This window comes from Bubalus kerabau, chromosome 11 (assembly GCF_029407905.1).
Source record: "Bubalus kerabau isolate K-KA32 ecotype Philippines breed swamp buffalo chromosome 11, PCC_UOA_SB_1v2, whole genome shotgun sequence".
NCBI classification, from domain to species: domain Eukaryota; kingdom Metazoa; phylum Chordata; class Mammalia; order Artiodactyla; family Bovidae; genus Bubalus; species Bubalus kerabau.
The window spans coordinates 14,431,905-14,458,854 of NC_073634.1; the positions used below are offsets into that span (position 1 = coordinate 14,431,905).

Below are 26,950 nucleotides of genomic sequence, written 5' to 3' on the forward strand. Positions count from 1 at the left end.
TAAAAATCCATCCTTGCTGCCAGCACACTCTCCCTATCCTTACTCTGTTCTACTTTCCCGTGTTTCTTGAAGCACTCATCCTTCTCACATATGAGCAAATTTCCTTTTTTATTATTTTTTTATTGTTTGTCTCCACAATCATGTAAGCTCCACAAAACCAGAGATTTCTTTTTTTTTTTTTTACTGATATATTCTTAGTGCCTAGAGTGGTGCCCAGCACACAATATGTGCTCAATAAATATTTGTTGGATAAATGAATTGTTTTTGATTATCACAATAAGCTTGAAAGTAAGTATTCATATTCCTATATTACAAATGAGGAAATGGAGGCTCAAAAAATTAAGTTGTTGTTGTTTAGTTGCTAAGTTGTGTCCAACTCTTGTGACTGCATGGACTGTAGCCCGCCAGGCTCCTCTGTTTATGGGATTTCCCAGGCAAGAATACTGGAGTGGGTTGCCATTTCCTTCTCCGGGGGATCTTCCTGACCCAGGGCTTGAACCCGCATCTCCAAGTAAATTGCCCCAAGTCACATGGCTAGCAAGTGGGAGATCTGTAATTCCAATTCACAAAAGGGTTTGACTAGAGGCTCCAGCCTCTTAATAGAGAGAAGCTGTGTGTACATGGAAGTCGTGACTGCTCATGTGTGTTGTGTAGCAGAGTAAGGGGGGATATTTGTCTCCTTTCATCTGTAAAATTGGCCCATCTTTTGCCCCACGTAGATTTGCATTTGTACATATTACCTGGGAGTAACCATGGCAACAAAGTTAATGGTGAGAAGTAATAGGATTGGCCCAAATGATGAATTAAGAAGATTTCTTATTGTGTCATGAAGGCATCCTCTGCCTTATAGAAGGATCCCTTTCAGGCTCTGTTTAATTACCTTCTAGAGGTTGTTTTAAATAGGCTCTGTTGTTGCTGCTTCAGAGATTTGGAGAAGCAGCTTGGAAAGAGGAGAGGGGAAGGGGAAGGAGTCAGACTGGGGACAAGGCCTGGGCAGTGACTCCTCCATCTGAGGTCTGAGCATAGGAGGTCTCTGCCCTGAGAAGGAGGGGCTTCTCCCCCTGAAGTTTATTTGGGGCCCACCCTCTGCCCCTCGCTTGGGCTCTGCACTGGGTTCCTGATAAGTTCAAATGGCAACTCAGCTGAGACTTAGGCCATTTCTGAAATCAGCAAACGTCTGCATTGTTCCAGCAACCTTTCTCCCAGGCTGTTTCCCCATGTCCTCTGTGTCCTCATTCTGCAAGCTGAGAAATCAAGAAAGGTTGAAAGTCTCACATCCACACTGGTTGTTGCTGCACCAGTAAATTCCAAGGGATCGGGTCTATGCATTTTAATGTTCAGCCAGAAACACAGAGGGAGATGACTGAGCCCAAAGGAGACCAGGTCACACTGAGGAATTGTAGCTTAAAATGGAGCTGCTGTGGTGGATCAACAAGAAGATGCAGGGGGCTCCCTGTTCTAGATTCTCAGTGTGGATGGATTGTCCACTATGTCTCCTTGGCCTCCATCAAGTGCTTTACATTCCAGGATTTCCTTGCTTGTAACCTGTTTGCAGGGTTAGCTCATTAAACTTCAAATTAGCAACCAGCTCTTGGCTTGTGGGTGATATCTGCTGCCATTTCTGTATCCAGCATTCAACTCATGGGCCCAGCATGTCGCAGGGAAAAACCCAGACTCAAAAAATCAGGCCCGAGTCCTTGTCCTGGGCTCTCTGAAAGCCAGAATTGGCATCATCAGATGGGAAGGGACCTTGGAGAGACTGGCTTCCATCTCCTGTCTCATTAATTAAAAAAACAAAACAATGTAATTCTAGGGAGTGAGGTGACTTGCAGAGGAAGACCAGGCAAGTTAGTGGCTGACCCAGGCCCCAGATCTGTGACCCTAATTATTGTTGGTGCAGGCTGGAGATGGGATGAGCCCAAATGAGGTCGGGTCATGACTAGGAAGTTAATTTAAGATGGAGCTGTCCCTCCCTTCTCACCCCAAAACCTCCTGAGGTGGAAGCACTTCCAGATGCCATGAGAAGAACCTCAACATGACTCGGTGTTCATCCCTTCCTCTCTCCTGTGGAGAGGCTTCCCTGACAGCGTGAGAAGCACTTTCCCCAAACCCCAGATGGGTTACTTTGGTTAAGGTTATACTAACTGCTGTAATGAAATGACCTCAAAACACACCAGCTCAAACAAGATAGATGTTTATCTCTTGCCCGTGTCATAGTTCAAGTTCCAGATGGGCAGGTGGCTCTGCTCCACATGGTCAATCAGGAACCCAGGCTCCTTCCATCATGTTTCTCCACCATCTCCTTGGGTTCTTCCCTCTGCCTGGCCCAGGCTGGGCTGCAGCCACATTGTTGTTCTGGCTCACAGGCAGGTGATAGAAAGTATAGGTTGGGAGGAGCTGGCTAGGGAAAGGCACATCTCACCTCCTCTCAGATGCCACTAAGGGACTCAGTCACAAGGATAAGCCTAATTGCAAAGGAGGCTGGGAAATGTAGTACAGCAGGCCAACCACCTGCCCTGCAAAGGAGGCTGGGAAATGTAGTGCAGCAGGTCAGCCACCTGCCCTCTACCTTTCTATTACTATGGCAGAAAAGGACATAGGTTTTGTTGGACCATTAACAGTCTATGCCATAGAGGACTATAAAGAGCTGAAAAGTTGTGCATGTTATTTCTATTTTTCTAATAGTTACTCTTAAATTTTTAAGAATTATTTTTGGGTAGGTAACACATGAACAAGGGCTTCCCTGGTAGCTCAATCAGTAAAGAATCTGCCTGCAATGCAGGAGACCTAAATTTGATCCCTGGGTTTGGAAGATCCCCTGGAGGAGGAAATGGCAACCCTCACCAGTATTCTTGCCCAGAGAATCCCATGGACAGAGAGAGGAGCCTGGCAGGCTGCAGTTCGTGGGGTCGCAAGAGTTCATGGGGTCACAAGAGTTGAATACAACTTAGTGAGTAAACCGCCAACACATGAACAATCTACTGAATGCTAAAGTCATCAAAAGAAAATAGAACATACAATGTTTCCCTTTCCCTGTCTGCCAATTCCCCACTTCTCCCTAGAGTAAGGACCAGTTTCTTCTGTATCCTGCCAGAGATACCTGCATACATTCATCCTTTTCCTTTAAATATTATTGATATAAGAGTGGTAACTCCAGGGACATTCACTGGAGTAGGGTCATAATAGCACAAGATGAGACAGTCACAGAAGGACAAATGTTGTATGATTCTACTTATATGAAATACCTAGAGTGGTTAAATTTAAAGAGACAAGAGAGTAGAATGGTAGTTCCCTGGACCTGAGGGGAGGAGGATTTGGGAATTAGTACATACTGGGTACAGAGATTCAGTTGAGGAAGGTGAAAAAATTCTGGAGATGGATGGTGGTGATGGCCGCACAATAATGTGAATGTACTTAATGCCACTGAACGTCCACTTCAAAATGCTTAAATGGTACATGTTATTATTTGTATTTTACCACAATGAAAGATTGGAAATAGCTTGAAAGTCCAGTATGCAGGTCAAGAAGCAACAGCTAGAAGCAGACATGGAACAACGGACTAGTTCAAAATTGGGAAAGGAGTATGTCAAGGCTGTATATTGTCACCCTGCTTATTTAACTTATGTGCAGAGTACATCATGCGAAATGTTGAGCTGAATGAAGCACAAGCTGGAATCAAGATTGCTGGGAGAAATATCAATAACCTCAGCTATGCAGATGACACCACCCTTATGGCAGAAAGTGAAGAGGAACTGAAGAGCCTTTGATGAGAGTGAAAAAGGAGAGTGAAAAAGCTGGCTTAAAACTCAACATTCAAAAACAAAGATCATGGCATCTGCTCCCATCATTTCATGGCAAATAGATGGGCAACAATGGAAACAGTGACAGGCTTTATTTTCTTGGGCTCCAAAATCACTGCAGATGATGACTGCAGCCATGAAATTATAAGACGCTTGCTCCTTGGAAGAAAAGCTATGACCAACCTAGACAGCATATTAAAAAGCAGAGACATTACTTTGCTGACAAAAGTCCATATCGTCAAACTATGGTTTTTCCAGTAGTCATGTATGGATGTAAGAGTTGGACCATAAAGAAAGCTAAGCACAGAAGAATTAATGTTTTTGAACTGTGATGTTGGAGAAGACTCTTAAAAGTCCTTTAGACTGCAAGGAGAACAAACCAGTCCATCCTAAAGGAAATCAGTCCTGAATATTCATTGGAAGGACTGATGCTGAAGTTGAAGCTCCGATACTTTGGCCACCTGATGCAAAGAACTGACTCATTGGAAAAGACCCTGATGCTGGGAAAGATTGAAAGCAGGAGGAGAAAGGGACGACAGAGGATGAGATGGTTTGATGGTGTCATTGATTCAATGGACATGAGTTTCAGCAAGCTCTGGGAGTTGGTGATGGACAGGGAGGCCTGGCATGCTGCAGTCCATGGGGTTGCAAAGAGTCGAACACGACTGAGCAACTGAACTGAACTGAATAGGGTGAAGTTTATATGTTCATTCAATGTTTCTGTTAGGAAGAATAAGACTGCTCTCCATGCTCTGATGTGGAAAGATCTCCAGATTATACTAGATGCCTTAAGGGACAGAACAATGTGAACTGGTGTGCCAGCATTTAGAGATGCGTGCATAAGGATTTGGGTGGGATTATGGAACCAGACGGCCTGGGTTCAAATCCCAGTGCTACTGTGGGACTTTGGGCAAATCACTGAACCTCTCAGTGCCTCAGTTTCCACATCTGTAAAATGGGAGATACACTACTCCCTGCCGCATAGGGTTGTTGAGAAGATTAATAAGTTAATATGTACAATGCCCTCAGAAAGATGCTTGACACATAGCACTTGTTCACTAAATGTGAATGAATGCATGAAGATGAATGAAGGAATCTAAGTCACAGATCATAACCTGAAGTTCTGGCTCCACCTGTGAGAACTTGGGTGTGGCTGAGCTTTGCTTTTCTCATCTGTCTTATGGAAACAGTTTTCTGAGTGTGAGACTCAAATAGATAACAGGGCCATTGCCTCTTATCTGTGGCACTAGCCTGCCCACACCATGTGTGTGGGTGTCATTGTAGGGAGGGAACACGTCTGTGAGCTCGGGCCTCCTGGCCTTACCTGCTGACATTCCAGCTGAACTTCTGCCTTTGCTGCCAAGCCAGCACCTGCCTGAGTCTCCCATTGCTGGGTGGGGGTAGAGGAGGCAGCCCTTGAACTTGAGGGACACAGATGCAGCCGTGGGTAGCAAGTGTTCCTTGGCTAGTCTTCCCGGGGAGGGGGAGAAGGAACAGGTGCTGGGGAAGCGCATCTGCTGCCCAGCAGCAAAGGGAGGTTCTGGGACCTCAGGTGACGTCAGTCAAGGTCCTCTTCCTCTTCTCATGCCTCAGGTCTGGCTGTCACCCTGGCCAGACCAGACGTCAGTCTGCTCCAGAGAACAGGGGGCACACGAGTCTGGAGGCCAGGAGGCCTCCATCTTCGTCCTGCCACCAGGCCTCTGGAACCACAGCAGAGTCACTTAGTCTCTCTGAGATGAGTTGCTTTGTGTGATGTAGTCTACTCATGTTGTAGAAATGAAACAACAGAGATGAATTTATTGAGAAATAATTAAGTTCTTTGAAAAATACTGCTCATTTGACTGACTTCCCCTTTATGTTAGACATTTATGGAGCATGATCTATGGGCCAAGTATTCAGGTATACATACATGTCTCAGCGAACTTCTGTGTTGGTCAGTGTAAGCCAAGTGCTATAACAAAACCCCCTGGATTTAGGGGCCTTAGACAGTAAGGTCTGTTTCTCACTCATGTCAGAGTCCAGTGCCACACAGGGACTCAGCACATGCCGGTGTCCAGGAGCCAGGCTCCTTTTACCTTATAGCTTTCCTGTCTTCTAGGGCCTCACTGTCCTCCAATGGCTCCTCTGTGGGAGGCTTTGGGGCCAAGCCTGGAAATGGCGAACTCCATTTCTACCTACAGCCCATCAGCTGGCACCTGGTCGTGTGAGCCCACCTGACCGTGGGGAGGCTGGAAAGCATAGATTTAGCTGTCTACCCAAAGGGAAATGCCTGCTGTTGGGAGCATCAAGCATCGTCCTTACAACAACCTATTGTTTGATGGAAAAACTGAGGCATGGAGGCAAAGCAATTTGCCCTGGGTCACACATTCAGTAGGGATAGGAATGTAGACTGCTGGTTCTAGTGCCTGCTGTTTACACTGTCCTTTAATGTCTTAGATCAGTGTTTTCAGCCCAGGCTGTTCATCAGGCAGGGGATCTTTTTCTTTATTTATAAGAATTGTATGAAGACATCTTAGTTTAAAAAAAAAAAAAACAAAAAAACAAGTCTTAGGTTTGCTGTGTGTGCACGGCTCTGGGAGATGCTGTGGCCGGCACTCAAAGGCAGGACCCTGCTCCAAGGATCTGGGCCATGACCCCACAGGGTGAGGGGACACGGATGTAGGGGATTCTGACTTGGGGTGGAGAGCCTTGGGTGTCAGGAGTTTGTGCCCAGGGCCTGGGGTCACACCTGGTTCGGCGCTGGGACTTGGTGGGTTGCACTTCAGCAAGGCACTCTTTGAGCAACGAAAGATCAACCTATTATCATTTTTTTACTTCTCGACTGTTATGCTCTCACATACTGTCTTTGGCTAACAGTGATTCTACATTTGGTTTTTCTTTCTTTAGTCCCCTCTGTTCCTCAATTATAATTTAAAAAAAAATCTACTGCCTCTAATCTTTCTGGATATGGAATAGCAGACAATCAAATATGTTTGAAATGTATCTAAAATCAGAGTGATTAGACTGTGAATTAGACTTAAGGACTCGACTGTTGGTAAAAGCATAAACTTTAATACAGATGGTCCTTGACTTACGATGGCTCAGCTTACAGTTTACAGACTTTATGATGGTATGAAAATGATATGCATCCAGAGAAACTGTACTTTGAATTGTGAATATTGATCTTTTCCTAGCTAGCGATGCGTGGTCTGGTACCCTCTTGTGATGCTGGACAGACAGTGAGCCGCAGTTCCCAGTCAGCCACGAGATCAAGGGGGCACCACCGATATACCTAGAACCATTCTGTACCCACACAACCAGTATATTTTTCACTTTCAGTACAGTATGCAATGAATTACATGAGGTATTCAGTACTATATTATAAAATAGCTTCTGTGTTAGATGATTTTGCTCAACTGTAGGCTAATGTAAGTGTTCTGTGCCCTTTTAAGATGGGCCAGGCTAAGCTATGATGTTCGGTAGGTTTGATGTATTAATATTAAATACATTTTTGACAATGATAATTTCAACTTATAATGGGTTTATTGGGACATAACCTCATTGTAAGTAGCAGACAATCTGTATGTCAATTTTATAACTCTATTATTGCTACCTAGTAGCATTCTGCAGCTTAATTTATATCCCAAATGACATTGCCATATAAATGAAGCATAGCTATTCCATTATAAAACTCTAAACATCAGTGCTTACCTGGTCGCCCCTCTGACCTCGTACCCTTCTTGATCCACTAAAGACGCACTGGCCTTTCATTTGCCTACAGTGTACATTTTTACTTGCCATATTTTCTTGATTCCAAAAGGTTATTTTATCACATATTATCATCTCTTAAATGGGGTGAATCTTTTAACTGATGGACATCATGGTATTATGCCATAATTTTCTTTCTTAGTGGCACAATTAGTATATCTTAGGATAAATGATGTCTTAGAGTCAATGAGGAGAAGGCAATGGCACCCCACTCCAGTACTCTTGCCTGGAAAATCCCATGGACAGAGGAGCCTGGTAGGCTGCAGTCCCTGGACATAACCGAGCGACTTCACTTTCACTTTTCACTTTCATGCATTGGAGGAGGAAATGGCAACCCACTCCAGTATTCTTGCCTAGAGAATCCCGGGGACGCGGGTGTCTGGTGGTCTGCCGTCTCTGGGGTCACACAGAGTTGGACACGACTGAAGTGACTTAGCAGCAGCAGCAGCAGCAGCAGAGTCAATGAAGTATAGTATTTTTTATTATTTGAAGAAATTGACAAATTGTTCTGTTCCTATAGCCTGTCCCCACACTGTGCTGGAAGAGACAACCTCCTCATTCATATGAAAGTGCACAACCTTCTTACAATGATAACAAAAATGAGAATAATAATATCTATAAGATTTAGCACTTGTAAAGCACCTACTGTGTGTCCAGCACTGCTCTGGGCACTTTTCATATGCCTCTTCAACAAGCTATTATTCCCATTTTACAGATGAGGAAATTGAGGCTCAGAGGTAGAAGTGGCAAATCCAGGGATCCAGCCAGTCTGTCTAGCTCTGAAAAATTATGCTGTGGGTCTCTTGTGATTCTGGGAGACAGCTGAGTATCTACCTAATGAAATGAAATGAAGGTACTTAAATGAAAAGTATCTTCATTTAAATCAGGGCTTCTTACCTATCTATACCTTAAAATGAACTAGGGAGTGTTAGGAACACACTGGAAGAATTCTTCAAGTAATTTTACAGCACAGTCAGAGTTGAGATCCCTTGGTTTAAATAGTCTGGGTGAGTCCCCCCAGCTCTGCTCTTCTGGGATCCCTGGCCTTCCTTCCTGGTGATGCCACCTGCCCACAGTCCAGGGAAGCTGGGGCAGCCAGGGGCAGCTGGTTGCCTCTAAACAGCCTGAGCCTCTAAAGCCCTTTGAGATGGAGCCCCTGGCTAGAAAATGAGGCTATGAGACCTTAAACTAATACGTGCTTTTAATCTTTGTTCCTTCTTTTCTTTCCCTCTCTTTTTCTCCCTTCCTCCTTTCCAGCTCTGGAGCGCACAGAAAATCAAGCAGGTAATTCCATTTTGGATTCCTTTCCTTCGTTCCCTTCTGCTGACCTCTGAAACCCTGCCCTGCCCCGCCCCTACCCCACTCCACCCCACTCCACCCCACCCCACCCCACTCCACCCCACCCCACCCCACTCCACTCCACCCCACCCGCTTCCTTCATGCTCTGCACCGGGCCTGAATCTCTGAAGACTAGCGCTCAGGTCAGCCTGCCTTTCCCTGGGCCCCCTGAGCTCCTTCCCTGTGGGTTCTCTTCATGAATCCTGGTTGTGTTTCTTGTGCACACGGCATGGGGGACAGAGGGTCTTCCGTGCCTGCCTTCGGTTTGAGCATTTGTCAGGAGGGGAAGCTCCGCCTGTGGCCTGTGTTTGGTTTCTTCTTGCCCCAAATGGTAGGGAGGACTGACCAGCCACAAGGCCAGGTGGGCTACAGCTACGGGCCACTGGAGTCTCCCCGGGGGGGCTGCCTCACCTCCTCCCCCTCTCTTCTCCCACGTCCCTTCCCCCTCCCCAGTTGTCACCCTGTGCCCTGTTCCCTGCTCTTGCCAGGCTGTTCTACATCCGGACACCAATGAGAAGATCTTCATGCCTTTTAGAATGTCAGGTAAGCCCTCGGGACCCTCTAGTTCTTCTCAATTTGGGCCACTTATGAGGGTCGCAGCTCCAAGGGCATCCGGACGTTACATCCTGTTGCACACATGGCCACACTTGCACCTGCATGGTCATTTTGGCTCAACTGCACAAGACTGGCCAGCCTATGGAGCTTTTGAAATGTGTCTGTCTTTTCTGCCTGAGCAGTTGGGATGGAGTTGAGGCATCCACAGGTAAATCTGGGGCCCCCACTCCAGGCTGATACCCCGCTCACTTAGTGGCAGCTTCAGGGTGACATTTGTGGGACAGCCCTGCCTTCCATGAGTCACCCTTCTCTTACCTGTGCGTGCAAAGTGCCTTCCTTTCAAGCCCCGCTCCCTGCTCAGCCCTTTCATGCAGTGAATCCCCAGTCTAACTCCCTTGTCTCTGATCCTACTTTTAACCTGCCTTCTACATGTACACCGGAGAAGGCAATGGCACCGCACTCCAGTACTCTTGCCTGGAAAATCCCATGGATGGAGGAGCCTGGTGGGCTGCAGTCCATGGGGTCGTGAAGAGTTGGACACGACTGAGTGACTTCACTTTCACTTTTCACTTTCATGTATTGGAGAAGGAAATGGCAACCCACTCCAGTGTTCTTGCCTGGAGAATCCCAGGGATGGGGGAGCCTGGTGGGCTGCCATCTATGGGGTCACACAGAGTGGGACACGACTGAAGTGACTTAGCAGCAGCAGCAGCTGCATGTACACGCTGAGTTTGCACCACTGCACACACAGGGAGGCAGATTCCCATTGCACGGAGACCAGAGGGCAGAGGGGCAATGGGAGAATGTGTCTAAGATCCCTGCCCCCAGGAAGTCCCTACCCTGTGGCTACTAGAGGTACAGCTTGAAAGTGAAAGTTGCTCAGTCCTGTCCAACTCTTTGCAACCCCATGGACTATACAGTCCATAGAATTCTCCAGGCCAGAATACTGGAGTGGGTAGCCTATCCCTTCTCCAGGGGATCTTCCTGACCCAGGAATTGAAGCAGGGCCTCCTGCATTGCAGGCAGATTCTTTACCAACTGAGCTACGCACAGCTTATGTACAGCTTAGTGGCCTAGAAAGCCCTTGCCTGTACACTGGCTGGGGCCGGCGTGGTTACCCTGCCTCCAGTTCTGAGAGGCTAGGGTCCTTGTCCAGAGTCACAAAACAGAGGCCAGTCTCACACCAGTGTGCTGATGCCTCCTCCACGCCATTTCCCAGGGTGATTGAGGGGATCCATCACCTCTGACTTGCAGGGTGGGTTGGGGGGCTGCTGACTGCTGCCTTGGGAAGCCCCCAGGGGATGTTCTCAGTCCAGGAGGTGAGTCAGTGTCCCCACCCTCAGCGAGCCTGACCTCATGAGGGTGGGAGAATATAGCCAGCCGGGTGATGTCACTGTGTAAACCGGGGCCGTTAGTGCCCGTGACCCTGGCTCAGCCGTGAGGAACTCCAAGGCAGCGAAGGTTCTTGTAACCGTGGCTATGGGTGCTCCCCAGTACCTGCACGGGGCCATAGTAGGCTCTCCCCCTGAGACAAGTGTATCCTGCAATTCTCTGCTCAGTTTTTGGGCGTCTCCCCAGTGCTGAGGGTAGGAGAGTGGTCTCCTGGCATGCATACGCAGGAGACCAACGTTTGCTCTAGAAGTGACCCATACGAGTGTGCTTCCCTACTGCTCGGCCACCAGCTGACTGGCTGCTGGAAGCTAGAGGCTGGGACAGGAGGATGCCCACCTACAGCAGTGTGGGTGAAGGAGGGAGCCGTGTCACAGTCCGGGGCCGTGAGCAGCCATGAGATGGTGCTCAGGGCCCAGCTGCACCACAGGCAAGCCCTTTCCTGACCTGTCGATGTCCAGCCAGGGCCCTGGAGAGTCAGAGAGCTCTGGCACGAAGGCTCCAGTAATGGTCATAATGCCAAGAAAGTAAGGGTATGTTTTAGAAAGACAAGATGAGGGAAGGTGGAGGACATTCCAGGGCCTTCAGAGACACTGTGGGGAGTGTGGGCAGGGGTGTGAGGCCTCATGGAAGAAGTCATGGGAGGACCACCGAGGGCAGAGTGCCAGGGCCCCAGCCGTGGGTGGCCCCCTTCAGGAGTGGGGCCCTGGTTTTAGGACAGAATAACTGAGGGGAACAGAGACAAAGAGGTTGGGGGACACCGGGGAGCCCTCTGTCCTGGGGAGGGCTGAGCTGGGAGAAGGTCTGGGGGCTGGAGATGCCTCCTGGTTAACTGACAAGCCCTTTCCTTGGGGCGACTGCTAAGATCAAGGTCAGAAGTCTCTGTGCCATCTCAGTTGAAAGGCAGGTGGGGCCGAGGATTATACAGCTTGACTCTTCTCTGCCCTCTCACAGGTTACATTCCTTTTGGGACGCCGATTGTAAGTATTACCTTCAAAGGGTTTTCTTTTCTTAAGTATTTTTTAATGTATAGCTTTACATCACCATTCATAAATATTTGAGTGAGTTACTGATTTAGGATAAATTCCTGGAGGGGAATTATTGTAGAAAGCATGTATTTCTTTTTAATTCTCTTGATGTGTGTTATCAAACCTCTTCCCATAGATTGTCAGTAATTAGGACTTGCTGGTTTGATTACAGGAAAGTTTTTCCAGGGAGCTTGGGAAGTCAGAAAGTAAGGATGCCTTCTGAAAGCTGAAGAACTCAGCATTATTTTTGTCCAGTTTTGAAATCGAGATTAAGTTTATTCAATTTTTTTTTATATTGCAGTAAAACGAATATACAGAAAGGTTGCATTTGTCATAAATGTACAGCTTGATAAATTTTCACAAAGTGAGCTCAACAAAGTAAACATCACTTAGATAAACAGCATTATCAGCATCTCAGAAAGCTCTCATGAACCCCTCTCAGCCACTATCCTCACAGGGAACCACTTTTCTGATTTCCTTCATTGTGTTCTCATTTTGCCTGTTATCAAACTTTGTATAAATGGAGTCACTTATATAAATTAACTTTTTGGGGGGCTTGGCTTCCCTCATTCAGCTGTATATGAGCCTTATCGTTATATGTAGTATTAACTTGTTCTAGTTCGTTGCTGCATAATGTTCCACCACACATCCTCATTTCTCTTACATTTTACCTAGGAGGCCAAAGAGATAACAACTAAGTGTGAGATGTGATCCTAGAATCGGGGCTGGGTTCAGGGCAGGTGTATGTGTAAAATGATATCGCAGTTTCTTATAAGATTAAGCATATGCTTACAATGTGAGTCAGCAATCCTACATTTAGGTATTTACTTTAAGAAACGTGAATACACATGTCTGTACAAAATCTATACATAAATGTTTATAGTAACTTTTTTCATATTAGCCTAAACTGATGGCCAAGATGCCCAACAGATGTTAAAACCACTAAGTGAAAAATGACTGGGAACCGGATATTTACCTAGTCTAAAATTTCCTATTTATTTCATAAATATCATTCTATATTTATTAATTTATAGCCTCCTATAAATAAGGGTCTTCACTTCTGCCTCCCACTTTCTTGTTTCTTAAAATTATCAGTATGGTCTTGTCTATTTTTTTGTGTTCCATGGATAATAATTTACTTTGGTCATTATTCAATTTTTTATAAAAATTGTGCCAACTTTGACCAGTAGAGAGCCTTAAGGCAATTTTTCTGGCCATTTGACATGACATGTTTTTTATTCTTTGAATATGTACTTCAGTACTTGCTGGCACAGTGTATGGATACTCCAAACTCATCTTGTCGTTTCTCTGCTCTGTACCTGGGCTCATCCATTTCTCCAAAGAGCCTGATTCCCTTCCAAGGGGAATGGTATTTAGAAACCAAAATCTAGCCAGCTAGGTGTGCTTGCGCTCATTGTCCCTGGAGTGTCATTGTTTCTAGGCCCTCTTAGCAGACAGATCTAGGACATACAACTTTTTAAAAATCATGACTTCAGACTAATATGTCTAATTCCAATCCAACATCTCAGAGTTAATCCCCTCCTTCCATTCCATATCTACAATCTTTCTTCTCCCTGAATGAGAATACAACAATGTATTTATTCAGTTACAAAATCTTGTATATACAAATAAAAGAACTTCAGAATTTCTGCATTAATGCCACTCAAACATATATTAATCCAACAAAATGTATTAAATAAACATCAAGATTTCTTTGAAGCTCTTTTTGTCCATGGAATAGATCCTACCTATAGAGCATATAGTTAGAGGACTGTGTTCAAAAGTTATTTGAATTATATTCTTCTGTGTGTATATGTTATTTATTTGAGATACAGTTAAGTTTATTTGTTTCTGTTGCCACTGAATTTCAGATGTTTCCCCATTCTTATTGTATTTTTGAAACTATATAAAATATCAACATAATTCAAAAGTCAAAGCTATATTGCATGCTGTGTGCTAAGTCGTTTCAGTCGTGTCCAACTTTTTGTGACCCACCAGTTCCTTGGTCCATGGGATTCTCTAGGCAAGAATAATGGAGTGGGTTGTCATTTCCATCCCTAGCGGGTCTTCCCTATCCAGGGATTCAACCTATGTCTCTTATGTCTCCTGCATTAGGAGGCAGGCTCTTTACCACCTAGCTATATTAAAAAGGCATAATACAATTCCATTTCCCTCTCTAACCCTTCATGGGAGGTCCTTCCCACTTATCCTCTCTAAGTAAATAACCTTATACTTCTATTTTTTTTTTTTGTAAAAATAAGCAAATGCAAATATATTTTCCTTTCTATTTTATAAAAGGTAGCATACTATATCGGAGAAGGCAATGGCACCCCACTCCAGTACTCTTGCCTGGAAAATCCCATGGACCGAGGAGCCTGGTTGGCTGCAGTCCATGGGGTCGCTAAGAGTCAGACACGACTGAGCGATTTCACTTTCACTTTTCACTTTCATGCTTTGGAGAAGGAAATGGTAACCCACTCCAGTGTTCTTGCCTGGAGAATCCCCGGGACGGGGAAGCCTGGTGGGCTGCCGTCTATGGGGTCGCACAGAGTCGGACACGACTGAAGCGACTTAGCAGCAGCAGCAGCATACTATATAACCCTTTTGTCTAATGTTTTTTTTCACTTAATGACATACCTTGGAAATCACAGTATATCAGTTTATAGAGATCTTCCTCATTCTTTTTTTTAAAAAAAATAGCTGCATAACAATATACTATGTGGAAGTCCCATAATTTATTCAACTATTTTCTTACATGGCTTCCATGGTGGCTCAGACAATAAAGAACTGCCCGCAGCGTGGGAGACCCTGAGTTCCATCCCTGGGTCGGGAAATCCCCTGCAGAAGGGAATGGCTACCCACTCCAGTATTTTCCTACATATGGACATTTAGATTGTTTCCATTATTTTGCCAGTATGAATAACGCAAGAATAGATACTCTTGTACATATGTGTTTTGATATTGTTGGAAATATATATTAAGGGTAAATTTGTAGCTTTTCTGTAAGGAGTAATTAAATAGTCATTTCTGGCAATAATGAGCAAGAAAAAAGAAAGAAGATACAAATGAACAATACTAGGACTAAAAGATAGAATAATTAAAGCTATAATAGAAGTTTAAAAGATCAGAATGCATTGAGCAATCTGAGGCAGTAAATTTGAAGACTTAGAAAAAATGGATACTTTTCTAAAAAAGTGTAGATTACCAAAAACTGCCTAACAAGATGAAATACACGATTTGAAAAGACCTGTAAAGAGAAAGAAATTAGATCAGTTGCTTAAAATATATGCACCAAAGAAGTAACAAACAAACCAGAAGTTACCACTAGGCTCCTATGATCTTTCAGGTGAATACACTCAAAGGAATAGCCAAATTCAATCTTTAAAAAACTCTTTAAAGAGAATAAAAAAGAGGAAATGTTCCCCAATTCATTTATGAGGCACTTTGAGACCGATACCAAGTAAGTAGATATAAGAAAGAAAAATTTTAGGCCAATATCACTTATGAAATTATACATAAATAGTCTAAATGAAATAATAACAAGTTGAATCCAGCAATGTATTACAATATATCATATAATATTTACCAAAAATGGTAACATTAGAGAATGTATTCATGTAGTTTATCACTTTAACAAATTGAAGGAGAAATGATAACTTAGATACAGAAAAATCATTTGATACAATATAACTCCATTTATAATTATTAAAAAAAGATTATTTAGATCTAGAAGGGAGGTTCATTAACTTAATAGAATATCTGTCAAAAAAGAGAAAAACCACCAAACCCCATAGCAAGTACTATTCTTTAAAACATTTTTTTATTTGGAGGATAATTGCTTTGCTATTTTGCGTTGGTTTCTGATGTACAACATGAATCAGCTTTTAGTATACATACGTCCCCTCCCTTTTGAGCTTCCCTCCCACCCTACCCCTATCCCGGCTTTCTAGGTCATCACAGAGCACTGAGCCGAGTTCCCTGTGCTCGACAGCTGCTTCCTGCCAGCGAGCTATTTCACACGTGGGAGTGTATATGTCGATGCTACTATCTCAGTTCGTCTCCTTCCCCCACTGTGTCCACAAGTTCATTCTCTATGTCTGTGTCTCTACTCCTGCCCTGGAAATAGGTTCATCAATACCATTTTTCTGGATTCCATATATATTTGCTAATATGCAATATTTGTTTTTCTCTTTCAAACTTACTTCATTCTGTATAATAGGCTGTAGGTTCATCCACCTCACTTTAACTGATTCAAATTCATTCTGTTTTATGACTGAGGAATATTCCATTGTGGGACTTCCCGGGTGGCTCAGTAGTAAAGAATCTACCTGCCAATGCAGGAAATGTGGGTTCACTCCCTGGGAAGATGCCCTGGAGAAGGAAATGGCAACCCACTCCAGTATTCTTGCCTGGGGAATCCCATGGACAGAGGAGCCTGGTGGGCCACGGTCCACGGGGTCACAAAAGAGTTGGACATGACTTAGCGACTAAACAACAACAGCAACATTCTGTTGTATAAATGCACCACAGCTTCTTTATCCATTCATCTATTGATGGACATCTAGGTTGTTTCCGTGTCCTAACTGTCACACATAGTGCTGCTGTGAACATTAGGGCACAGGTGTCTTTCTGAATTATTGTTTTCTCAGGGTATACACCCAGTGGTGAGATTGCTGGGTCATATGGTAGTTTTATTCCTAGTTTTTTAAGGCTCCATACAGCTTTCCATAGTGCTGTATCAATGTATATTCTCACCAATAGGGCAAGAAGGTTCCCTTTTTTCCACATCCTCTCCAGCATTTATTATTTGTAGATTTTTTTGATGATGGCCATTCTGACTAGTGTGAGGTGATACCTCACTGTAGTTTTGATTTGCATTTCTTAATAATGAGCAATGTTGAACAACTTTTCATGAGTTTGTTGGCCATCTGTATGTCTTCTTTGGAGAAATATCTGTTTAAGTCTTCCACCCATTAATTTTTTTTAATTGGAGGATATTGCTTTACAATGTTATGTTGGTTTCTGCTGTACAACAATGTGAATCAGCTATAAGTATACATATATTCCCTCCCTCTTGAGTTCCACCCATTATTTGATTGAGTTGTCTGTTGCAAGTACCATTCTTAAAGATGAATCAAATAAAGGTAAAATCTTAATGTCTGGGACAGAGTAAGAATGTTTGACAATAGTGCTTCTATCCGTCATTTTCCTAAGAGACTAACAAGTAGAATAAGACATGGAAAATATTAGGATTGGAAAGGAATAAACACAAGTATTCATGAGAATAGGCAAACTATTGGAACTACTATTTTATAAGATTTCTGGATGTAGGACAAATATATAAAATCATTGCTGTATGCCTATAGTTCTGTTCAGTTCAGTTGCTCAGTCGTGTCCAACTCTGTGACCCCATGAATCGCAGCACGCCAGGCCTCCCTGTCTATCACCAACTCCCGGAGTCCACCCAAACCCATGTCCATCAAGTCAGTGATGCCATCCAACCATCTCATCCTCTGTCGTCCCCTTCTCCTCCTGCCCTCAATCTTTCCCAACATCAGGGTCTTTTCAAATGAGCCAGCTCTTCGCATCAGGTGGCCAAAGTATTGGAGTTTCAGCTTCAGCATCAGTCCTTCCAATGAATACCCGGGACTGATCTCCTTTAGGATGGACTGGTTGGATCTCCTTGCAGTCCAAGGGACTCTCAAGAGTCTTCTCCAACACCACAGTTCAAAAGCATCAATTCTTCGGTGCTCAGCTTTCTTTATAGTCCAACTTTCACATCCATACATGACCACCGGAAAAACCATAGCCTTGACTAGATGGACCTTTGTTGGCAAAGTAATGTCTGCCTATAAGCCTATAGCAAACATTTAGATTTTGATTAAAAAAAAAAACATTTAAAATAGCACTTAGAATGATAAGTTACCCAAAATAAATTGAAGAAAAAATAAATTACCCAAAATGAATTCAAGAAAGGATGTGCAAGACCTTTATGGAAAAACTTACAGCACTTTATTGAAGGCCACTGGAACCCTTCAACTAAATAAATGGATTAATATATCACCTTGGGTAGAAGTAGTTGTAATCATGAAGATACTCATTTTCTTCAAATTATATTGCATAGAATTACAATCAAAATAACAGGATTTTTCATGGAAATTAACAAATTGATACTAAAAATTAATGAACAGGCTACAGGCCAAGAACAGCCAAGACAATTTTCAAGAATGTGGTAACAAGAGAGTCACCCTGGGAAGTAGTATAAAAGTGAAAGTGAAAGTCACTCAGTCGTGTCTGGCTCTTTGCAACCCCATGGGCTATACAATCCATGGACTTCTCCAGGCCAGAATACTGCAGTGGGAAGCCTATCCCTTCTCCAGTGGATCTTCCCAACCCAGAAATCAAACTGGGGTCTCCAGCATTGCAGGTGGATTCTTTACCAACTGAGTTTTCGTTTGGGTTTGGGGATAAGCAAATAGATCATTGGAGTGGAATAGAAAGTTTGGAAACATGTCCATACCCATATGGAAGCTTGATATTTGACTGTTCAGTGGAGAAAAAGATGGACCTTCTAACAAATGATGCTACCTATATGGAGAAGAAATAAAGTTAGATTTCACCTCATACACAAAACACTTTCTATATGAAAAGAAAATACTTGCAACACTGTTTATAACAGCAAAATAAAGGAAACCACTGAAATGCCCATCAACAAGAGAATGGAAAAATAAGTCATGATTTAGTCATACTTTAGAAAACTTAACACAGGAAAGAAAAAATGAACAGGGCTACATTTGTCAGTACTGATAAATCTCAAAAACAATGATGAATGAAAAAAAAAGTAGAGTAATAATACTGTCTGATGTAATTTATGTAATGTTTTAATACATAAAGCAATATATATACTATATATTAATATATAACATAATATATAATAATATATATTTATGGGTGTATTTTTCATGGAGTCATACAAACATTCATGGGAACACTCAGCGACAGATTCACGATACTACTTACCTCTGGAGAGAGCGGCAGTGGGGTCTAGCCGAACAGGAGGAGCTTCACTTGTATCTTTTATGTTTCATCTTTTAAAAAGAAAATCTTCACAAAAATTTAACAAAATAATTAGATTTGGCAGTATGTGGCTGTTCATTATACTATCCTCTGGACTTCTCTGTACACTTGAAATCTTTCATTTTATGCATGTATTTTAAATATGTATCAGCATGTTTAGGAATATCATTCTCATCTCTATCCCTTTGTAGTTTCCCTGAAACTTCTACATTATTCTGAAATAGTCTGAGAAAGTATTATAAACTTCTCCCACCATAATTGTGTGTGTTTAATTTCCTTGCATTTCTCATGGTTGTTGCTGTGTGTATTTCAGTGCAGTGGGGTTTGGATGGTTCATGACATTTTTATCTTCTTGAGGTTATAATCTCCACCTTCCCACCTCTCTCTTTCTCTCACAGATGCACACATACACACACACACGAAATATCTGTTTCTTTGAATATCATTGTCTTGAATTCTACTTCATCTCATGTTAATATTTCTATTCCCTTTTTGTTTGTTTGACTTGTAAATTGTTGCCTACACATTTTCAGTGGAGTGATATTTATGTGTATATGTCTCTCATAGACAAAACTGAACTGAAATCTACTTTTTTTTCTAACCCACTTTGAGAAACTGTCTTTAACTTCAATAATTAATGGAACTTACTCATATTTATTCTGCCACTGGTTATTGTGAGCACTAATCCCAGCCATCCAGTAGTAAGTTTGTTACTGTTTCCATTTATTTTCCTGATTTATACTAGACTGATAATTTTTATCGGTCCTTTTTGTTTCTTAAGTAGTTTGGAAGGGGAGCATCTTGATCCTCTCTAGTTACCATTCACCTGTAATGTGTTATAGAGAGATTTCATTGTATTTGCCTTATCAATATCAATAACTGAATAGGAAATAGGACCTCCCCAATCCTATTCATAGAGGAAGAGATTTTTAGCACACCATCTTACCCTGTTTTATACCATTTCATTCATATACACTTGCCCAGATTTTGTATATAGTCTGGAATCTCACCAGCTTTTTGAACCCTTGCTTAACACCTATATTAAACTTCACAAGTATTTAGGTTGCGTGTGTGTGTGTATGTATGTATGTATGTGTGTGTGTTCTCTATGCTTGGCTAGAGTACTTTTTTGAATAATATTAAGAGTGTGTGGGCAATACTTTCTGAGTCCTTGCATATCTGAAATGATTTTTTTTCCCTCTTATACATGAACAATAGTTGGCCTGATTCTCTTTTTCTTTATAGGTAAACCTCCCCCATTCCCTTTGGGATCTTTTGGTATTTTTTCTCTTTATCTTTGGAGTGCAGAAATATACTTAGGATTAAAAAAATCTTCTCCATATATTTTATAAAATTATACAAGTAATACATGAATATGTTCTTTGGAATTCAAAAATATCACTAAGAATTTTTTAAAGAATATTTTTAAAGTTATACAAGTAATACATGAATATGTTCTCTCAACTCAGAATTCAAACAATGCAAAAAAATATTAAAGTTCCTCTGACAATCCTGAACTTCAATCTGCTCCCAGAAGTAACCTCTGTGAGAAGTTTAATGTGAACTTTCAGGATTTTTTTCTAGGTATTTGCATAAATATGAATCATCACTAAAATTTTTGTTTTGTTTTGTATTTTTTCCATTAAAAATACAAAAATATACTTATTTATCTACAAATAGCTTAATTACACTTAGTAGTTTGCCTATGTAAAGATCTCTTTCCTTCCTTCCCTTCTCGTTCCATTTTTCCTGGTGAGTAACATTCTCTCCCATAGTGATGGATTTAGATTGTTTCTGATAATTTTCTATTAGAAATAACAGTGCTGTGGGAAAATCCTTATAAAGCTTTTTTTGTACAAGTATGAGGCTTTCTTAAGGGCCCATTCTAGAAACTGAGCTTCCTGTGTAAAAGGCAATGCACAATTTCCCTGAACAACAAAAGATGTCACTTCTGTTTGTATATTTATTGACTATTTACATTTCTTCTATTATGAATTAGCTATTAACATCCTTTGTCCATTCTTTTATTGACTATATTTTTCTAATTAATTTGTAAGTATTGCTTATATGCTGCTGCTGCTGCTAAGTCGCTTCAGTCATGTCCAACTCTGTGAGACCCCATAGACGGCAGTCCACCAGGCTCCGCCATCCCTGGGATTCTCCAGGCAAGAATACTGGAGTGGGTTGCCATTTCCTTCTCCAATGTATGGAAGTGAAAAGTGAGAGTGAAGTCGTGTCCGACTCTTAACAACCCCATGGACTGCAGCCTACCAGACTCCTCTGTCCATGGGATTTTCCAGGCAAGAGTACTGGAGTGGGTTGCCATTTCCTTCCCCAATTCCCTATATACTTGAATATTAGTCCTTTGAATTATATATATTGCAAATCTCTTCTCCTAACCGTTCTTTCTTTACTCTCTGGTGTCTTTGGTAGAAAAGTTTTAAATATTGATTCTTAAAATATAATGGTCTTTCCTAGGATTGAGCTTTGAGTCTTGTCCCCACTTCTCACCTCCATCTCCTTTATTAAAATAACTGGATTTTTGAGAGTTGTGTCTAGGAATCAGCTCTTAGATGTGTTTATCAATTCTTCTGTTTTTATTTTCTAATTTATTCATTTCTTATTTTCATAATATCCACTTTTCCTCTTTGATTTGTTATGGCTGGCTTTTTTTAACTTATTGCTTTGAATTTATTCTTATTTATTCTCATTCTTTCCTTCTAATGAAAAACTCTTTAGGATTCTGAATTTGCTTCTGAGTATATCAGGCACTTGGCTATGTCTAATATGTTTTCATACAATGATCTATATTTTTATTTTTGAAATAACTTTGAAATTATTGAAGTAGGATCGTTTGTATATAACAAAAAGTTCAAAACAATACTAGTCTAAACAAAATAATTTATTTCCCTCTCAGATTAAAGAATTTTGGAGATAGGCAGAACCCACAGTCATTGTGAATCCAGACTTCTGTTTTTCTACATCATTCTCAGTGCTGGCTTCTAGTGTCAGTAACTTCATAGCCCAGGATGGCTGCTGAAGTTCCAGTCATCACATCTACATCCCAGGGAGGAGAAAGAAGGGAGAACTAAAAAGATGTACCTCTTATGTGAGTCACTTTCCTTTAAGTAGTCCTCTTCAGAGTGTCACACAACAGTTTTGTTTATATTACATTAGAAATCAGCTGGATATATATAGTCAATCCCCAATTATAGGGATTTGTTAGTGAGAAAGAAGAGAAGAATAGCTATAGGTAGTCAAACAAGGATCTTCCATAATAATTTTTAATAAATAGTCCATCAATGCTTAAAAATAAAGAGCTATATCATTTGGCAGTATCGTCTCTCTCAAACCACAGAAGTTGAGTTTGGGGCTTATTCCTCATAGGTCAACTGGCCCCTTTCAAAATTAATGGCTGCCATCAACTGGTATAATCTAGCCAACCCAAGGGATGTCCACACTCTCTCTAGTTCACAAGTGTTATTGAGGACACCCCATAGTTTTCCTCTCTCTCTTCTTCCTAAGACAAATCAATCACCCCAGGGCCACTACGGGCTTGTAGGCATTGTAGGAACGTGGGTGCTGATTCCCGTGTTGCTCAAGGCTTTACTGCTGAAGTAGACACTGAATGTCCTACCAGGACCAGTCCCTCCCAGCCTGGAGCAAACATCCCTCTGTGAAGAAATGTGTAGGATGTGAGAATAGGAATCCTAGCCTCTGACACCCTGTATGAACACATGATTGGGATTAATGGGCAACATGACCTGGGATGGTCTCAGTGTCAGCTGGAGCAAAATGACAATACTCACCTAGCCTTCCTAGGTGAGACTCACTTCTTAGCCCCAGGTAGCTGTATCCCAGGATTCAGAACAGCTGGAGCAGAGGCCAGGTCCCAGGAGGAGCCGCTGGTTGTGGAGAACCTGTGGCCTTCTGTCTGGGCACTTTGGTGTGGATAAGCAACATGAAGACTCATTGGTCCCATTCCCTTCTTGGGGCCACCACCTTGCCCAGTAAGGAGGGAGCACTGTGATTGTCTGGGCACTTCAACCCCCGGCCTGGCTTCCATCAGCCACATCACCTCTCCTAAGACCCTGCTATCTCCCGCGAGCACTGAACTTCTCAGTAAGGGCGTGGTCTGAAGGGGAGTGAAGGTTCCAGTCCATACCTTAGGGAAGCCCCTGCTCTGATAGAATGGGTAAGAAATATACACATGCAGAAACCACTAAAATGCTTACCAAAATAGAAATGGGGTGCCAGCGAATGTGCCAGGAGCTGGGTCCCTGAGTGATAAAGGGAAGGGGTGAGTCAGGCTGGCAGGTGTCTTGGCTAAGATGCTTCTGGAAGTAATACCCAAACTACCTCCTTCCCAGGTGAGCATCCCTGACTTGATACCCCCCAGCCATGCTGCTCCCACCTTGCCTGAGAGTAACCCTGCCCCCATCCTGCTCACTCCCAGAGCTCAGGAGAAACGAGCTGGTTTTCTCCCAGAAGCTGGTGCCAGTTTAGTCAGCAGATTTCACAGATCTACTGGCACCCATGTAGTGTCTTATTTTAAGCTTAACATTTGAAGATGGAAACTTTTCCCCCTTTGATGTGTGGCAAAGAGATCCCAATTTATACATAAGCATGGCGGCTAAGCCAGTGCACCAAGGCTGTTCCCAAGGCGGGTGCAGTTCAGGGCTCCCCTTTTTCAGGTATCTTCCCAGAAAGACCCCCAGCAACTGTGATCGCTTCTGACAATTGGCATCTAAGTCCTCAGGTTTCCTTCAAGAAATACGCAGCCCTGTGCTTTTTGGGCACCTGGAGAGGCAGGGCCAGGGTGTGGGCCCCCATCCTGTCCTCTCTGCATTTCTCCAGCTGCCAGCCTCTACCCTTGGCCCCCATAATGTTTCAGGGTAGCGAGCCTGAGGTTCTCCCAGGCAGCCTCTGTGTCTCCCTTCTCAATCCTGAGCTCCCTGACACTGCCGTCCTCCTCTCCTCTCTCCTGTCATTCTGGGAGTCCCACTACTCAAGGCTGAAACCCCTCATATCCAGCTGGGAGGCTGAGGAGGGCAGACCAGGAGCATCCTGTCGGTGAATTCAGAGGTCTCAGGTTACGTCCAAACCTGATATTTTCTTGGGACATGAGGAGCTGGTATAAGTCACATCCTCTCTGTGGGGAGGACGGGTGGACCGTGGAGGGTCCACTTACGTGAGGATTTGGCTGAGTCTCAGGGCCTTTCTCACATCTCCTAACCCTCTTCATCCCAGACTCCACTTTTTCACACATTTCAATCCCAACCGCAATTTTCTTCCTGGCCATTGTAATCAGACACCAAAATGGCTGGTGTCTGATTTGCTTCTCACTGCAGCTCTGGCTTAGTTTACACCATCCAAGAGGTGGGGTTCAGTTAAACTGGAATGGACCAGTCAGGGACAAACATTCCTTTGACAAAAGATATTGTCTTGAAATGGTTGGGCTGCTTTAAATAGCGGCAACCCTAATGTGCCCGAGTGTTACTTTTCAGACCATTAGCTGTAGAGATCAGAAGATGGAGACAAAGTCGAAGGAAAAAGCAGGCAAATTGTCGAGTACCAGAGCCCATGCAAGGTCTTTTGAAAATGAAGAGGAACATTTTAGAAATGAGCGCATCAGTGTGGAGGAGAAGCGTGTGATGCTCAAGAACTGTTGCTTTGCCGGCGAGGACTCCCGGGTATTTGAGAAGTGAATGTTATGTGGTCTCATCCCTCTGAAGCATCTGGAAGCTCTCAAGGAAGACAGATTTTAAACATATATTTACTACCAAGATAAATACTGCAAAGAGGGCAGGCAGGGTGCTGAGAGAGCATGTGACAGGAGACCCACGTCATCTTGAGGGCTGGAGGGGGCTTCCTGGAGGAGGTGAGAACTGACCTGAAACCCAGAGGGTGAGGAGGGACTAGCCAAATGAGGATGGGGTGGCGGGCGGCAGGGCTAGTATTTCTGCCACTCTCCTGCCAAGCAAGAGGATTCTGTACCCTGTAGTCTTCCCCTGACTTAAATTTCTCCACTCAGTTGTTTAGACACACACCCTGTTTCCCCTTTGAATTTGTTTTTATACTTTTAAAGTTTTCTTTTTCTTATCACTTGAATCACTTTCATACGAGTGCCAGCCCAAGGGGCGGGAGGCTGCTCAGTTCTGAGTCCCAGTATCACAGTGGCCAGAACTGTGGCCCGCAGACTTGCTGCCTCGCCCTTGTCTTCACTTGTTCATGCCCCCTTTCTGGCCAAGCAGACAGGGATATTTGGTGCCTGTCTCCCACGCTGAGACCTTCTCTTTGCAGAGGTTAGAACGCTCTGAAGGTGGCGGGCTGAAGTGAAGTTGTGGTTTTTCTTGTGAGCCAGTTGCATAGGGGTACAATCGGCCCTGTTCCTCATTCTGTCCTGAGATGAGGCTCAGTTACAAACTTCCCTTCTTTCTGGACCAGCCAGGGTGGCCCCAGAACTGGGCCAATGGTCACCAGTTGGAGTAGGTTGACAAGCTGGGCTGCTCAGGAAGCAGCATCACTAGGGAAGACATTAGTGGTGGTACAGGTGCGTTAGTAGAGGTACAGAATTTTCCCTAGGAAGGACAGCATATTGGCTCTTTATATGAAGTAATCCCTGTATCAATCAGCTATTGCTACTATAGTACTGTGTAACAAACAGCCACAAAATTGCAGCAGCAGCCATAGCAGTCTTTCTTAGGGATCTGCAGTTACCTGGGAGTTTGGCTGCTCTAGACTGGGCTTGATTGAGGCAGTTTTGCTTCTCATTGCAGGTCTGGGGTCAACTGGGAGTCAGCTCAACCAGGCTGGACTCTGCTCCTCACATCTTATCCTCCTTGGATGAATGAGAACACTAGTCAGGGCATGTCACCTCTTGGCAATGTTAGGAGCACAGAGGGCCAGCATAAATAAGGTCTCTGAGGCCTGGGCTTCAAACTGGCACACTGCTACTTCCTCCCACATGCCATTGGCCACAGCAATACCAAGAGCTTGGAAACAAATTCCTCCCCTGGCACGGGTATGATGCAGGGACCAAACTCAATCTGCCCCCTCTTCAAAGGCCGACAGCCTCATGCAATCAGACTTTAATAAAAGGAGTAAGAAAGAGATGGATGATGGTGGTCATTGTCACAATCCATCATAGATCTTTTCCCTGGCCAAGAATGAATTAACGTCCTTAATGATGAGTTAGCAGTGTTCTTCCAGTGTGTGCTGTGGGCCCAACTTTGTGCTGAGTGCTTTGGGGAACATCAGAGAGAAAAGCCCTGATTCTACCATCAGGAGCTCACTACCTTTTGTGGACTAAATGTTGCTCAATTGTGTAATGTAGACTGTGAAGGTCAGAGACATGAGAGAACAGCAAAGACTAGAAAAGAATGAGATAGAAGGAGAGGAACGATACTAACACCTAACACCTGGGGCGGGGGGCAGCGCATGCTCTGTTCCAGACACCGTGCCCGATTCTTGCCATGCCTCACTTCTTCTCCTGGTCATCCAGAGACATACCACGACCGTCCCCATTTAACAGATGAAAAAACAGAGGCACAAAGACCTCAAGTTACTTGTGCGTGGTCACACAGCCACTACATATAAGAACCAGAACTGGAGTCCAGCTCCTCCCACCACCAGAGCCTGAGCACTGGTCACGAGGGCCTGTGGCCGGCCACCCAATGGGAAGAGGAAGCCAAGGCAGACAGATGTGCAGAGAGGACAGCTGCCAGGGGGCGGGAGCCGTGGAGGGGACCCCAGTCGTGTTATGAACTATAAATGGGAGCAAAGATAGGATGTGCGATTTGGCCGAGGTCCTGCGACAAGATAGGGTGCAGGCTGGGAATTCTGGCTGTCGGCTCTCCTTCATGTTCCCTGGTCCCAGCCGCTTTCTGGGCTCTCTACCCGCTGAGCGGCCACGTTGAAGCATCTCCGTCTTGGAAGAGGTGCCATCCACTGGCATTGAAGCCAGCGGACTGGCTCCCTCTCTCTATTCATCTCTTTCCTCCTTTCCCCTGCCGT

At 43.6% G+C, this 26,950-nt stretch overlaps 1 protein-coding gene across 6 annotated transcripts in view; it reads left to right on the top strand.

The window, feature by feature from the left end:
- The window catches only part of SFXN5 (sideroflexin 5), a 126,087-nt gene that overhangs the window by 31,474 nt on the left and 67,663 nt on the right, over positions 1-26,950 (top strand). For all 6 annotated transcript variants that reach the window (XM_055539662.1, XM_055539663.1, XM_055539664.1 and 3 more), the window contains exons 4-6: positions 8,805-8,831; positions 9,374-9,428; positions 11,784-11,809. In XM_055539662.1, the coding sequence (XP_055395637.1) occupies positions 8,805-8,831; positions 9,374-9,428; positions 11,784-11,809 (108 nt within the window). The remainder of the gene's footprint in view (positions 1-8,804; positions 8,832-9,373; positions 9,429-11,783; positions 11,810-26,950) is intronic.